Source organism: Microcaecilia unicolor, chromosome 8 (assembly GCF_901765095.1).
Source record: "Microcaecilia unicolor chromosome 8, aMicUni1.1, whole genome shotgun sequence".
In the NCBI taxonomy this organism is placed as follows: domain Eukaryota; kingdom Metazoa; phylum Chordata; class Amphibia; order Gymnophiona; family Siphonopidae; genus Microcaecilia; species Microcaecilia unicolor.
In genome coordinates, this window is record NC_044038.1 from 187,907,834 (window position 1) to 187,922,345 (window position 14,512).

Here is a 14,512-nt window from a genome sequence, read left to right on the forward strand (position 1 = left end):
GAGTCAGTGAGCGTCAGGCTCTAGTAGTAGATGCACCTTATACTAAGTTTCATCACAACAGAGTAGTCCTCCGCATACACCCTTAAGTTCCTGCCGAAGGTGGTGTCAGAGTTCCATCTGAACCAGTCGATTGCTTGCCAACATTCTTTCCCTGACCTCATGCCCATCCTGGCGAAAACACTTTGGACTGCAAGTGAGCATTGGCCTACTACAGGCAGTCCACCCAACTTTTTGTTTCTTTTGATCCCAACAGGATGGTGTCACCATCAGGAAATGCACCATCTCTAATTGACTGGCAGATTGCATTTCCTTCACTTATGCACGGGCTGGGCTGACCTTGGAGGGTCATGTCACGGCTCATAATGTCGGAGCGAGTCACCATTAAAGAAATTTGCAAGGCCCCTTCTGTAGGTCCTGCACCTCTCTCCCTTCCCTCCAGCCTCCCTTCTGTAGGTCCAGCACCCTTCCCTCCAGCCCCCCTCCTTTGGGTCCAGCACTTCTCTCTCTTCTGTCCAGCCCCCTTCCACCATGGTTTCAGCACCTCTCTCTTCCCTTTAGTCCCCAATAGGTCCATCCCTCCCCTCCTCCTACGAGTCCAGCACCTCTACTACTACTACTTTTTTAGCATTTTTATAGCGCTACAAAGCGTACGCAGCGCTGCACCTCTCTACCTTCCCTCTAGCCCCCGCAAGTCCAGTGCCTCTCTGCTTTCCCTCTAGCCCCCATGCTGGTCCAGCACCTCTCTGCCTTCCCTTCAGCCCTCCAGTCCCCTTGGGTCCAGCACCACTCTGTCTTCCCTCCAGTCCCCCACCTGTGGGTCCAGCGCCACTTTGTCTTCAGCCCCCCTCATGGGTCCAGCACCGGTCTTCCCTCTAGCCCCTCCCTCCTGTGGGTCCAGCACTTCTCTTCCTTTCCTCCAGTCCACCTCCTGTGGTTCCAGCACTTCATTCCCTTCCCTTCGCCTCCTGTGGGTCCAGCTCCTCTCCCTTCCCTCCAGCCCCCTTCCTGTTGATCCAGCACCTCTATCCTTTCTCTCCGGCCCCCCCATGGGTCCAGCATATCTATGCCTTTCCTCCAGCTCCCCCTCCCCCCTTGGGTCCAGCACCTCTCCCCCTTCCCTCTTGCCCCCCTCTACAGGTTCAGTGCCTCTCTGCCTTCCCTGTGGCTCCCTCCCCCCACCTGTGTCTCCTACCTTATTGAGCAGCAATTCCTGCGTCTTTTTCTGAGGCCTTCCCTTTGCCAGGTCCCACCTTCTCATGCAACTTCCTGTTTCTTGCAGATCAGGAAGTTACATCAGATGGTGGGGCCAAACAGAAGAAAAGCTCCAGAGCAAACCTGTAAGAATCACTGCAGCTGCTCAGTAAGGTAGAGGCATCATGGCAGAAGTGGGAAGAAGGGAAGGGACCAAGGTGCTAGACCCGCAGCCTAATACCCTTTTTAATTAGCTTTCAGAGGCCAAAACCTCCTGCCTCAGGTCAGGACAGTATAATGCTGTTATGGTATCCTCTCCTGATCTGAGGAAGGAAGTGCTGGTCTCTGAAGACTAAACAAATATGTTTTAAAATCAGTGAAGGATCACCTTATTTTCTATTTTGTGTTTTGTTTGCATTTACATAGTAACATAGTAGATGACGGCAGAAAAAGACCTGCACGGTCCATCCAGTCTGCCCAACAAGTTAAACTCACATGTGCTACTTTTTGTGTATACCTTACCTTGATTTGTACCTGTCCTTTTCCGGGCACAGACCGTATAAGTCTGCCTAGCACTATCCCCGCCTTCCAACCACCAGTCCTGCCTCCCACCACCGGTTCTGGCACAGACCGTATAAGTCTGCCCAGCACCATCTCCGTCTCCCGCCACCCAATCTCGGCTAAGCTCCTGAGGATCCATTCCTTCTGAGCAGGATTCCTTTATGTTTATCCCACGCATGTTTGAATTCCGTTACCGTTTTCGTTTCCACCACCTCCCGCGGGAGGGCATTCCAAGCATCCACTACTCTCTCCGTGAAAAAATACTTCCTGACATTTTTCTTGAGTCTGCCCCCCTTCAATCTCATTTCATGTCCTCTCGTTCTACTGCCTTCGCATCTCCGGAAAAGGTTAGTTTGCAGATTAATACCTTTCAAATATTTGAACGTCTGTATCATATCACCCCTGTTTCTCCTTTCCTTCAGAGTATAAATGTTCAGGTCCGCAAGTCTCTCCTCATACGTCTTGTAACGCAAATCCCTTACCATTCTCGTAGCTTTTCTTTGCACTGCTTCAATTCTTTTTACATCCTTAACAAGATACGGCCTCCAGAACTGAACACAATACTCCAGGTGGGGCCTCACCAATGACTTATACAGGGGCATCAACATCCCCTTTCTTCTGCTGGTCACACCTCTCTCTATACAGCCTAACAACCTTCTAGCTATGGCCACCGCCTTGTTTATTAACCTTTATTAACACAGCTACCACATTTCTTTATCCTAAATTAAAAACAAAATTCTCCGAGGACAAGCAGGCTGCTTGTTCTCACTAATGGGTGACGTCCACGGCAGCCCCTCCAATCGGAACACTTTCTAGCAAACTCCTTTGCTAGCCCTCGCGCGCCGATGCACACCGCGCATGCGCGGCCGTCTTCCTGCCCGAACCGGCTCGTGCCAGCCAGTCTTCTTTTGTCCGCGCTCGGTACGGTCGTGTTTCGCCGTTCGCACCCCGAAAGTTGACCTCGCGGGTCGTTTTTGGACTTCGCTTTCAAAAAAAAAAAAAAAAAGGTGTCGGAAGGAGACCTTTTCGGTCTGTTCCCTTTCCTGTATTTCTAGTTTTGCCCCGGTAAGTTTTCTTTCGTCGTCGGGGTAGGCTTTATTTAGGCCTCGGTTCAAAGTTTTTCTTCTCCCTCTTTTTGTGGTGCCATTTTCGCAATTTCGAGTTTTGATCTCGCCGGCGCAATTTTTCCGCCCATGACATCGAAGTCTTCCAGCGGCTTCAAGAAGTGCACCCAGTGCGCCCGGGTAATCTCGCTCACTGACAGGCACGCGTCGTGTCTTCAGTGTCTGGGGGCTGGGCACCGCCCGCAGGCCTGTAGTCTGTGTTCTCTTTTGCAAAAGCGGACTCAGGTAGCGAGATTGGCCCAGTGGAACATTTTGTTCTCGGGCTCTTCGTCGGCATCGGCACCGGGAGTATCGACTGCTTCGACGTCGTCGGCGCCCGGACCTTCATCCTCGCCCCCAATTGTATCGAGTGCATCGAGGCATCGGCCCTCTGCATCGGGGCCGAGACATCGGAGGGCTGCGTCGGCGTCGGTGGTACCGAGACCTCCTCGTCTGCTGATGTCGTCGGACGGTGGTGCTTCGTCTGGAGTGCAGGTGAGGGCTGTCCATTCCCCTGCTGGTGGCGGTGAGCCTTCGGGTGGGTCTCCCCCTACCCTGAGGGCTCCTGCGGTACAGCCCCCCCGAGACCGACCTCCTTCGGCCTCGGCCCCGAGGAAGCGACGGTTGGATTCTACGTCCTCCTCGTCGGTGCCGGGAAGCTCCGGTGACATGCTTCGTTCCAAAAAATCGAAGAAGCATCGTCACCGGTCCCCTTCCCGTGTCGGCACCGAGAGCTCTGGGTCGCCGAGGGAGTCGGCACCCAGTAGGCATCGGCACCGAGAGGACCGCTCGCCCTCTGTTCAAGAGGTGTCGGTGCGCTCCCCTTTGGACAGCCCGGAACAGTCTCCACGCCCGGAACAGATTCTGACATTGACACCTGCATCGGCTTCCATGTCTTTTTCCACAGCCGCTCTGCACGAGAGTCTCCGGGCCGTTCTCCCAGAGATCCTGGGAGAGCTGTTGCGCCCTACCCCTCCGGTACCGGGGGTGCTTGCGCCTCCGGTACCGTCGAGCGAGGCGCCGGCTGGCCCCTTGCCCGGGGTGAGGTCTCCGACAGACTGCGGTAGCCTCCCAGGAAGGCTCCCCGACTACGTCGGCGTAGGGAGCTTCGCCGGTGCGGGCGAGGGAGTCTACCTCTCGACGCTCCCACCGTGGCCGTGGTTCCACGGAGTCGAGCCGGGCACGGCTGCAGACACAGGTCCATGAACTTGTGTCTGACACTGATGGTGAGGCCTCGGGGGAAGAGGAAGAGGACATCAGATATTTCTCTGACGAGGAGTCTGAGGGTCTTCCTTCTGATCCCACTCCCTCTCCTGAAAGGCAGCTTTCTCCTCCCGAGAGTGTCTTTCGCTTCCTTTGTCCGGGAGATGTCTACGGCCATCCCCTTCCCGGTGGTTGTGGAGGACGAGCCCAGGGCTGAAATGTTTGAGCTCCTGGACTATCCTTCTCCACCTAAGGAAGCGTCCACAGTACCCATGCATCATGTCCTAAAAAAGACATTGCTGGCGAACTGGACCAAGCCATTAAGTAATCCCCACATTCCCAAGAAGATCGAGTCCCAGTACCGGATCCATGGGGACCCAGAGCTGATGCGCACTCAGTTGCCTCACGACTCTGGAGTTGTGGATTTGGCCCTAAAGAAGGCCAAGAGTTCTAGGGAGCATGCTTCAGCGCCCCCGGGCAAGGACTCTAGAACCTTGGACTCCTTTGGGAGGAAGGCCTACCATTCTTTTATGCTCGTGGCCAAAATTCAGTCCTACCAGCTCTACACGAGCATACACATGCGGAACAATGTGCGGCAGTTGGCGGGCTTGGTGGATGCGCTCCCCCCCTGAGCAAGCCAAGCCATTTCAGGAGGTGGTCAGGCAGCTGAAGGCGTGCAGAAAATTCCTGGCCAGAGGGGTGTATGACACCTTTGATGTTGCGTCCAGGGCCGCTGCTCAAGGTGTGGTGATGCGCTGACTCTCATGGCTGCGTGCCTCCGACCTGGAGAATAGAATCCAGCAGCAGATTGCGGACTCGCCTTGCCGTGCGGATAATATTTTTGGAGAGAAAGTCGAGCAGGTGGTAGAGCAGCTCCACCAGCGGGACACCGATTTCGACAAGTTCTCCCGCCGGCAGCCTTCAGCCTCTACCTCTACAGGTAGAAGATTTTTTGGGGGAAGGAAGACTGTTCCCTACTCTTCTGGCAAGCATAGGTACAATCCTCCTTCTCGACAGCCTGCGGCCCAGGCTAAGCCCCAGCGCGCTCGCTCTCGTCAGCAGCATGCGACTCAGCAAGGCCCCTCGGCTCCCCAGCAAAAGCAAGGGACGAGCTTTTGACTGGCTCCAGCAGAGCATAGCCGACATCCAAGTGTCAGTGCCGGGTGATCTGCCAGTCGGAGGGAGGTTGAAAGCTTTTCACCAAAGGTGGCCTCTCATAACCTCCGATCAGTGGGTTCTCCAAATAGTCCGGCAAGGATACACCCTCAATTTGGCCTCAAAACCTCCAAATTGTCCACCGGGAGCTCAGTCTTACAGCTTCCAACACAAGCAGGTACTTGCAGAGGAACTCTCCGCCCTTCTCAGCGCCAATGAGGTCGAGCCCGTGCCATCCGGGCAAGAAGGGCTGGGATTCTATTCCAGGTACTTCCTTGTGGAAAAGAAAACAGGGGGGATGCGTCCCATCCTAGACCTAAGGGCCCTGAACAAATATCTGGTCAAAGAAAAGTTCAAGATGCTTTCCCTGGGTACCCTTCTCCCCATGATTCAGGAAAACGATTGGCTATGCTCTCTGGACTTGAAGGACGCCTACACGCACATCCCGATACTGCCAGCTCACAGACATTATCTGCGATTTCAGCTGGGCACACGTCACTTCCAGTACTGTGTGCTACCCTTTGGGCTCGCCTCCACGCCCAGAGTGTTCACGAAGTGCTTGGCTGTAGTAGCAGCAGCACTTCGCAGACTTGGGGGTACACGTGTTCCCATATCTCGACGATTGGCTGGTAAAGAACACATCCGAGGCAGGAGCTCTACAGTCCATGCAGATGACTATTCGCCTCCTGGAGCTACTGGGGTTTGTGATAAATTATCCAAAGTCCCACCTTCTCCCAGTACAGAAACTCGAATTCATAGGAGCTCTGCTGGATTCTCAGACGACTCGCGCCTATCTTCCAGAGGCGAGAGCCAACAACTTGTTGTCCCTCGTCTCGCGGGTGCGAGCGTCCCAGCAGATCACAGCTCGGCAGATGTTGAGATTGCTGGGCCACATGGCCTTCACAGTTCATGTGACTCCCATGGCCTGCCTTCACATGAGATCTGCTCAATGGACCCTAGCTTCCCAGTGGTTTCAGGCTGCTGGGGATCTAGAAGACGTGATCCACCTGTCCACGAGTTTTCTCAAATCCCTGTATTGGTGGACGATTTGGTCCAATTTGACTCTGGGACGTCCTTTCCAAATTCCTCAGCCACAAAAAGTGCTGACAACGGATGTGTCTCTCCTGGGGTGGGGAGCTCATGTCGATGGGCTTAACACCCAAGGAAGCTGGTCCCTCCAGGAATGCGATCTGCAGATCAATCTTCTGGAGTTACGAGCGGTCTGGAACGCTCTGAAGGCTTTCAGAGATCGGCTGTCCCACCAAATTATCCAAATTCAGACAGACAACCAGGTTGCCATGTATTACATCAACAAGCAGGGGGGCACCGGATCTCGCCCCCTGTGTCAGGAAGCTGTCAGCATGTGGCTCTGGGCTCACCGGCATGGCATGGTGCTCCAAGCCACATATCTGGCAGGCGTAAACAACAGTCTGGCCGACAGGTTGAGCAGGATTATGCAACCTCACGAGTGGTCGCTCAGTTCCCGTGTAGCACGACAGATCTTCCAGGTGTGGGGCACCCCCTTGGTAGATCTCTTTGCGTCTCGAGCCAACCACAAAGTCCCTCAGTTCTGTTCCATGCTTCAGGCCCACGGCAGACTGGCATCTGATGCTTTCTTCCTGGACTGGGGGGAGGGTCTGCTGAATGCTTATCCTCCCATTCCTCTGGTGGGGAAGACTTTGTTGAAACTCAAGCAAGACCGAGGCACCATGATTCTGATTGCTCCTTTTTGGCCGCGTCAGATCTGGTTCCCTCTTCTTCTGGAGTTGTCCTCCGAAGAACCGTGGAGATTGGAGTGTTTTCCAACCCTCATCACACAGGACGAAGGGGCGCTTCTGCATCCCAACCTCCGGTCCCTGGCTCTCACGGCCTGGATGTTGAGAGCGTACTTTGCCTCTTTGGGTCTGTCAGAGGGTGTCTCCCGCATCTTGCTTGCTTCCAGGAAAGATTCCACTAAGAGGAATTACTTCTTTCTATGGAGGAGGTTTGCCGTCTGGTGTGACAGCAAGGCCCTAGATCCTCGCTCTTGTCCTACACAGACCCTGCTTGAATACCTTCTGCACTTGTCTGAGTCTGGTCTCAAGACCAACTCTGTAAGGGTTCACCTTAGTGCAATCAGTGCATACCATTACCGTGTGGAAGGTAAGCCGATCTCAGGACAGCCTTTAGTTGTTCGTTTCATGAGAGGTTTGCTTTTGTCAAAGCCCCCTGTCAAGCCTCCTACAGTGTCATGGGATCTCAATGTCGTTCTCACCCAGCTGAAACCTCCCTTTGAGCCACTGAATTCCTGCCATCTGAAGTACTTGACCTGGAAGGTCATTTTCTTGGTGGCAGTTACTTCAGCTCGTAGAGTCAGTGAGCTTCAGGCCCTGGTAGCCCAGGCCCCTTACACCAAATTTCATCATAACAGAGTAGTCCTCCGCACTCACCCTAAGTTCTTGCCAAAGGTTGTGTCGGAGTTCCATCTGAACCAGTCAATTGTCTTGCCAACATTCTTTCCCCGTCCTCATTCCTGCCCTGCTGAACGTCAGCTGCACACTTTGGACTGCAAGAGAGCATTGGCCTTCTATCTGGAGCAGACACAGCCCAACAGACAGTCCGCCCAATTGTTTGTTTCTTTTGATCCCAACAGGAGGGGAGTGGCTGTGGGAAAACGCACCATATCCAATTGGCTAGCAGATTGCATTTCCTTCACTTACGCCCAGGCTGGGCTGGCTCTTGAGGGTCATGTCACGGCTCATAATGTTAGAGCCATGGCAGCGTCAGTAGCCCACTTGAAGTCAGCCACTATTGAAGAGATTTGCAAAGCTGCGACGTGGTCATCTGTCCACACATTCACATCTCATTACTGCCTGCAGCAGGATACCCGACGCGACAGTCGGTTCGGGCAGTCAGTGCTTCAGAATCTGTTCGGGATTTAGGATCCAACTCCACCCCCCTAGGCCCATGTTTGTTCTGTTCCAGGCTGCACTCTCAGTTAGTTGGTAAATTTTTTAGGTCAATCTCAGTTATGTCCTCGCCGTTGCGAGGCCCAATTGACCATGGTTGCTGTTTTGAGTGAGCCTGGGGGCTAGGGATACCCCATCAGTGAGAACAAGCAGCCTGCTTGTCCTCGGAGAAAGCGAATGCTACATACCTGTAGAAGGTATTCTCCGAGGACAGCAGGCTGATTGTTCTCACAAACCCGCCCGCCTCCCCTTTGGAGTTGTGTCTTCCCTTCTCTTTGTCTTGCTACATATGAGACTGGCCAGCACGAGCCGGTTCGGGCGGGAAGACGGCCGCGCATGCGCGGTGCGCATCGGCGCGCGAGGGCTAGCAAAGGACTTTGCTAGAAAGTGTTCCGATTGGAGGGGCTGCCGTGGACGTCACCCATCAGTGAGAACAATCAGCCTGCTGTCCTCGGAGAATACCTTCTACAGGTATGTAGCATTCGCTTTATTTTCTGTACCTTTGTTGTCTGGTCATTTTCTTTTTCTAATTGTGTTGGTCCCAATCTCTTGATTCTGCTTTCCTTTGTCTTCTCTTAACTCTCTTGCCAGGGTTTCCTGTCCATTTGTCATATTTCTCTGTTTTCTTCTATTTATTGTTCTGCCTCTCTGTCCAGATTTAATTCATTTTTACTATCTATTCTTTAATTTCACTCTTTTTATTTCATCTTTTTACTTTTCATCTTTTCCTCACTTTTGTTCTCCCCATGCCCCTTCCTCTTATTGTACAGCCTTTTACTAACTCTATCCTCTCCCCCTTTCCATCCAACATCTCCCCTCTTTTTGTCTCCCCATCCTTCCATTGTCTCCCCCTCTTTATCTCTGCATCCTTCCATCCAGCTTCTCCTCTTTCTCTCCCTATCCTTCCATCCAGCACCTTCCCTCTTTCTCTCCTACCCTTCCATCTAGTGTCATCCCTCTTTCTCTCCCCATCCTTCCACCCGTTACCCTCTCCCAGTCTTTCTATCCATTGTCTCCCTCTCTCTCCCCTTCCTTCTAGCCAGTTCTCTCTCTCTACCCTTTTCCATTCAGCATGTCCCCTCTCTCTCCCCATCCTTCCAGTGGCTTTCCTCTTTCTCGCCATACCCTTCCATCTAGCATTTTCCCTTTTGTCCCCTCCTTCCAGCATTTTCCCTCTCTCTCCCTCCTTTCATCCAGCATTTCTCCTTCTGACCAGCCAAGCTCCCCCAGTTTCTCCCCATGCTTCTCCCCACCAGCTTCTTTCTCTCCTGCCCTTTTCCATGTCCCCTCTTTCTCTCCTCATCTGTCCACTCATCTCTCTCTCTCCCTGTCTGTACTCGTCTTCCATCCAGCATCTTCCTTCTGCCCCCTTCTTCTAACATTTTTCCTCTTTCTCTCCCTCCTTTCATCCAGCATCTCTCCTCTTTCTGTCTCCATCTGACCAGCCAGGGTCTCCCCCTTCTCCCACAGCTTGTCTCTTCCCTGCCCTTTTCCATGTCCCCTCTCTCTCTCTCTCTCTCTCTCTCTTTCTCTCTCTCTCTCTCTCTGTACCCTCCAGTGACCTCACTCTTCTTTCTTTTTCTCTCCTCTGCTTTCTCCATTTATCACCTCCTGCCTCCCTCTCGACACCCTTTTCCCCTTTCCCTACCCTTTCTACCCCAGTACCCTGTGTTTCCTCTCTCCCTCCCTATGTTGCAGCAGCTATGTTGGCATAAGAAGAAAAACAAGCATTGGGCCGCAGCAGCCTTCAGGCATACACTGTTGGCTCTGCCGTCCTCTGCACCTGCTGACGTCAATTTCCCATTCTGGGGCAGAGCCAACAGCGCATGCCTGAAGGCTGCTGTGGCCCCGCGCTTGTTTTTCTTCTTTTGCTGTGGCTGCAGCAGCTCAAGAGAGAAGCAGCAGCGGTGTTGGCAGCGGCAGTGGATCTCAGTGGGAGACTTTCCCGCTTTGGCAGGAGTGTGGGAGATGACCCGCTGAAAACGTGAGAGTTGGCAGGTATGCTTACATTTCTTTTTACATTTAACCCCTTGAGTCAGATATGAGTTCTGCAATCCATGGGTTCACACCAGATATAGACCTGCCAGCCAGGAATACAAAAAGAACAGCGCGCACTTTCCTGAATTTCCACTACCCCAGCTGTAAAGGACTGAAATATAAATCCACGTACGCATCCAGCTTCTACATATGCACGCAACTATGGAACACACTACCGAAGGCCATAAAAACAATGCACGACCTAACAATCTTCCGAAAACTACTGAAAACTGACCTATTCAAGAAGGCATACCACAACAATTCATCTTAAATACTAGACAACTAGACTTTACATGAACTAGACAAAACCGAATTCCCTACACTTGACTGACAACCTTGCTGCTACTAATGAAAGTTACGCAATACACACTACCACTTTATTTCTCAATTCTGAATTGAACTTTTTATAGATAACTAATTTATGTTATAAGTTCTTTTATCACTCAGGAACCTCTACGCAATACCATATTGTATTATACTTTACCATGTATGCGCCTTAATGTAATACCATTTGTAATTCTGTACCCGGAAATGGCGATCGCCATTACGGCACAATGTAAGCCACATTGAGCCTGCAAATTGGTGGGAAAATGTGGGATATAAATGCTACAAATAAATAAATAAAATATTTAAGACCTGGATTTGCCACTGTTAGAAACAGGATAATGGGCTAGATAACTTCGGTTTGACCCATTATGGTAATTCATTTGTTCATATTCGAAATGTAGAGTCCTGCATAGGAAAACATCATTGCTCAAGTAGATGATAAATAAATCATAGACAGAGGTGGTAAGGCACTATATCCTTTTTGTGTGGAATGCAAAGTCCATTTTGGCTCATACATCTTTGAACAATCTGCTATGTATTTCTAGGTTGCTTTATAGATACAGCTGTGCATCAAGCAGGCAATTTTAAATTGAATTCTTGCTTCCACTGGGAGACAGTGTAGCATTTACAGACTGGGAAGAACTGGATTACAGCTTTTTGAACCCTTAATAAGGCACGTTATGATAGCAACATATAAATGCTTCCATGGCTTGAATGCATGGGATGTGGGCCTCTTTCTGTTAAAAGGATGTTCTGGAATGAGAAGTTGAAGGTGAAAGGGGATAGGAGTTATCTAGAGAAATATTTCTTTACAGAAAGGGTAGTGGGTGTACTGAAGGTGAAGGCTATATTTAAATTCAAGCAAGTGTGGAACAAGCACAGAGGACATCTGAGGGAGAGGGAAATGATTGTAGAGCTTAGTAGTTGGTATGGATGGACAGACTAGATAGGCTGAATGGATTGTATCTGGTAACATCTTCCAAGCATGTGTCATCATATAACCACCTGTAGATTGGGAGAATGTAGACTGTTCATCCTGTTGCAACCCATGTGTTACCCTCTCCTGCCTTTGACACTGTGTTAGGCAGCACAAGCTTATTAGGCCCTGTGGCAGTGATGTCATCTTCCAAGCACTTTTCATCTGGCCTGAAAACAGCAGGTTAATGCCAGTGTATCTCTTCTGAGGAGATGAACCAAAAGGCATCACTCTGTTCGAAGCTTCTTTGGGTTTATGGTGTTATTTTAGTTGTTGGGAGATAAAGGTTTAGTTTTGTCTTTCTCCTTTTTTGAGAGAGGTGAGGATAGGAATTGTATAGGAGTTGTAATAGTATTTTTATATTGTATTTTATTTGTGTTTAATTGTATATTTCTTTTTGTAATTTTCTACTGATGTAATTTGCTTTGAGTCTCTTTGACAGGTAGAATATTAATATGAAATAGAAGCTGTGGCTTTTTGTATCAACTGCTTAATTTGTAGTTTCATCTTCTGCTTCAGGGACATGGTTATATACCTAAAGGTTCTGCCACTTAAGGAGTCATTTAAATTTTGATGTCTTACATTTTATAGCTTTCTGTAACAGCTTTGTATACAGTGTTATCTAAATCTTCAGAACGTCAGATCTCACATTCTCAAATACTGAAATATTGTTTTCTCCCTTCACAGGTGGATCCAGTGGTTCTTCCAATGATAACCATTATTATAGGTACAGCAATAGATATTACAACAGTGCTATCACTCATACCGACTTTGAGATGCAAAGTCCTCAGGTACAATACATTCTATTACTAGATATCTGATACTGCCTGGCTTAAGTTCATCCTAGTGTAGATTGATAGTATCTGTAATGATCTTTTTGCAGTGCATATAAAGTTGACATACCAGTTTGTTACAAACTTTCTTCCCTATATCATTTTTTCTATGGTTTGTACCAAAGATATGTGAATGATATATGTGTTGGTAAGTTGGAAGTTATTCTTGATAGTTGTTGACTTAGGGTGTGAAGAAAGTTCACAGAGGGGCCCTTTTACTAAGTTGCATTTCTGTGGTAAAAATAACCTTAGCACGCAGGAAAAATGCACTTCAGGGTGTGCTAAGGCCACTTGTATTATATTAGCAGATTTATAGTCCGCTCTTTAACACAAAGCTTCTAGGTGGATTGAAGTCAGTAAGAGCTTCACATAAAAGAAGGATTTACAAATCCAAAGAGTAAAAATATCTAACAAACTAAAAATGCAATTACATTGTGCATTAAAATTCAATCCAACCTTTGCCTTGAAAACAGATAACGTTTTAAGACCTTTTCTGAATAAAATATAGGATGGACTCTGACATAACTGAATCGGAATTCTATTCTAAGTTTTAATGCATTGAAAAATAAATGAATGTTCCCAGACCAACTTACAGTTTATATTCTTCATGGAAGGAAAATTAAAAAACAACCTTTCCTTGCTCCTTGAATTAAATCCATTTCCAGATAATGTTTGAGTTATTGTCTCAGAGCATAATCCATAAAAGCTTTTGTAAACCAGACAAGGAAGTTTGAAAACATTTGGCTCTCCATTTTGAGCCAATGTACCTCATTTAGCAGATAACTTCCAGCTGTTCCCCAGTGCCACCCCCTGTACTGTCTCTGACCTGCTCACTTTCAACAAGGGCAGTCAGAGGCAATATTCAGCAGCACTACCTGGTTTAGTGCTGCTGAATATCAGTGATTGGGCAGCTCAAAGCAATTTAAGTGGGCTGGAGCCCCTCATACCCATTGAAATCACTTTGAATGTCAGTCGGATGGTTTAATTTTATTTATTTAGATTTTGCTCACACCTTTTCAGAAGTAGCTCAAGGTGAGTTACATTCAGGTACACTGAGTATTACTCTGTCCCTGGAGGGCTCACAATCTAAGTTTGTACCTGAGGCATTGGAGGATTAAGTGACTTGCGCAAGATCACAAGGAGCAGCAGTGGGATTTGAACCTGCCACCTCTGGATGTCGAGACAGGTGCTCTAACTACTAGGTCACTCCTCCACTTCTCTAGTCCAATGGGATAGAGTCAACATGGATTCAGCCAAGGGAAATTTTGCCTCACCAATTTGCTTTATTTCGTTGAAGGCTTGAATAAATGTGTCGGTAAAGGTGGACCGGTTAATGTAGTGTACCTGGATTTTCGGAAAGCTTTTGACAAAGTCCCTCATGAGAAAATTAAAAAGCCATGGGATAGAAGGCAATGTTCATTTTTGAAAAACAGGGTTAAATGGCCATTTCTTTCAGTGGAAGAAGATGAATAGTGGAACGCCTCGGGATCTGTTCTGGGACCAGTGATATTTCACATATTTATAAATTATTTGGAAAGGAGAATGATCAATGAGGTAATTAAATTTGCAGATGACACAAAACTATTCAAAGTCGTTAAACACATGCAGACTGTGAGAAATTACAAGAACACCTTTGGAAATTGGAAGACTGGGCATCCAAATAACAGATGAAATTTAATGTGGACAAGTGCAAAGTGATGCACATTGGGAAGAATAATCCAAACCATACTTACTTGAGGTTAGGTTCCACTTTAGGAGTCACCACCCAAGAAAAATATCTAGGTGTCGTCATCGACAATGCATTGAAATATATTGCTCAGTGTGTGGTGGTGGCTTTGTCATCCAAAAAAGCAAATAGAATGTTAGGAATTATTAGGAAAGGGACAGAAAATAAGACAAAATATATTATGCCTCTATTGCTCCTTGGTATGAATTCACTTTGAGTAATGTGTACAATTCTGGTTGCTATATCTTTAAAAAGAGACTGGTTGCGAAGGCAGTGAGAGGTAGGGCCCTGTCGCCTTAAATGGGCACAGAGGGAGCACTCAAAAGACACACTGGTGTGCGGTCCGACTAAACCTGGAAGCCCCCTGCGAGGCCATGGTCCCGACTCTGCTCCTCTGCCAAGTCCTGCAGGTGAGTCGGGGCTCAGGACTGTGACATTATACTACCATTCAA

The 14,512-nt window shown here is 48.9% G+C and overlaps 1 protein-coding gene across 6 annotated transcripts in view; it reads left to right on the forward strand.

Moving 5' to 3' along the window:
- LOC115475628 (dual specificity tyrosine-phosphorylation-regulated kinase 1A-like) overlaps positions 1-14,512 on the forward strand; it is a 521,782-nt gene that overhangs the window by 476,456 nt on the left and 30,814 nt on the right. For 5 of the 6 annotated variants that reach the window (XM_030211502.1, XM_030211505.1, XM_030211507.1 and 2 more), the window contains one exon: positions 12,189-12,292. In XM_030211502.1, coding sequence (XP_030067362.1) covers positions 12,189-12,292 — 104 coding nt within the window. Of the gene's footprint in view, positions 1-12,188; positions 12,293-14,512 lie in introns of those variants that run through there. The other variant, XM_030211508.1, reaches the window with a different exon arrangement.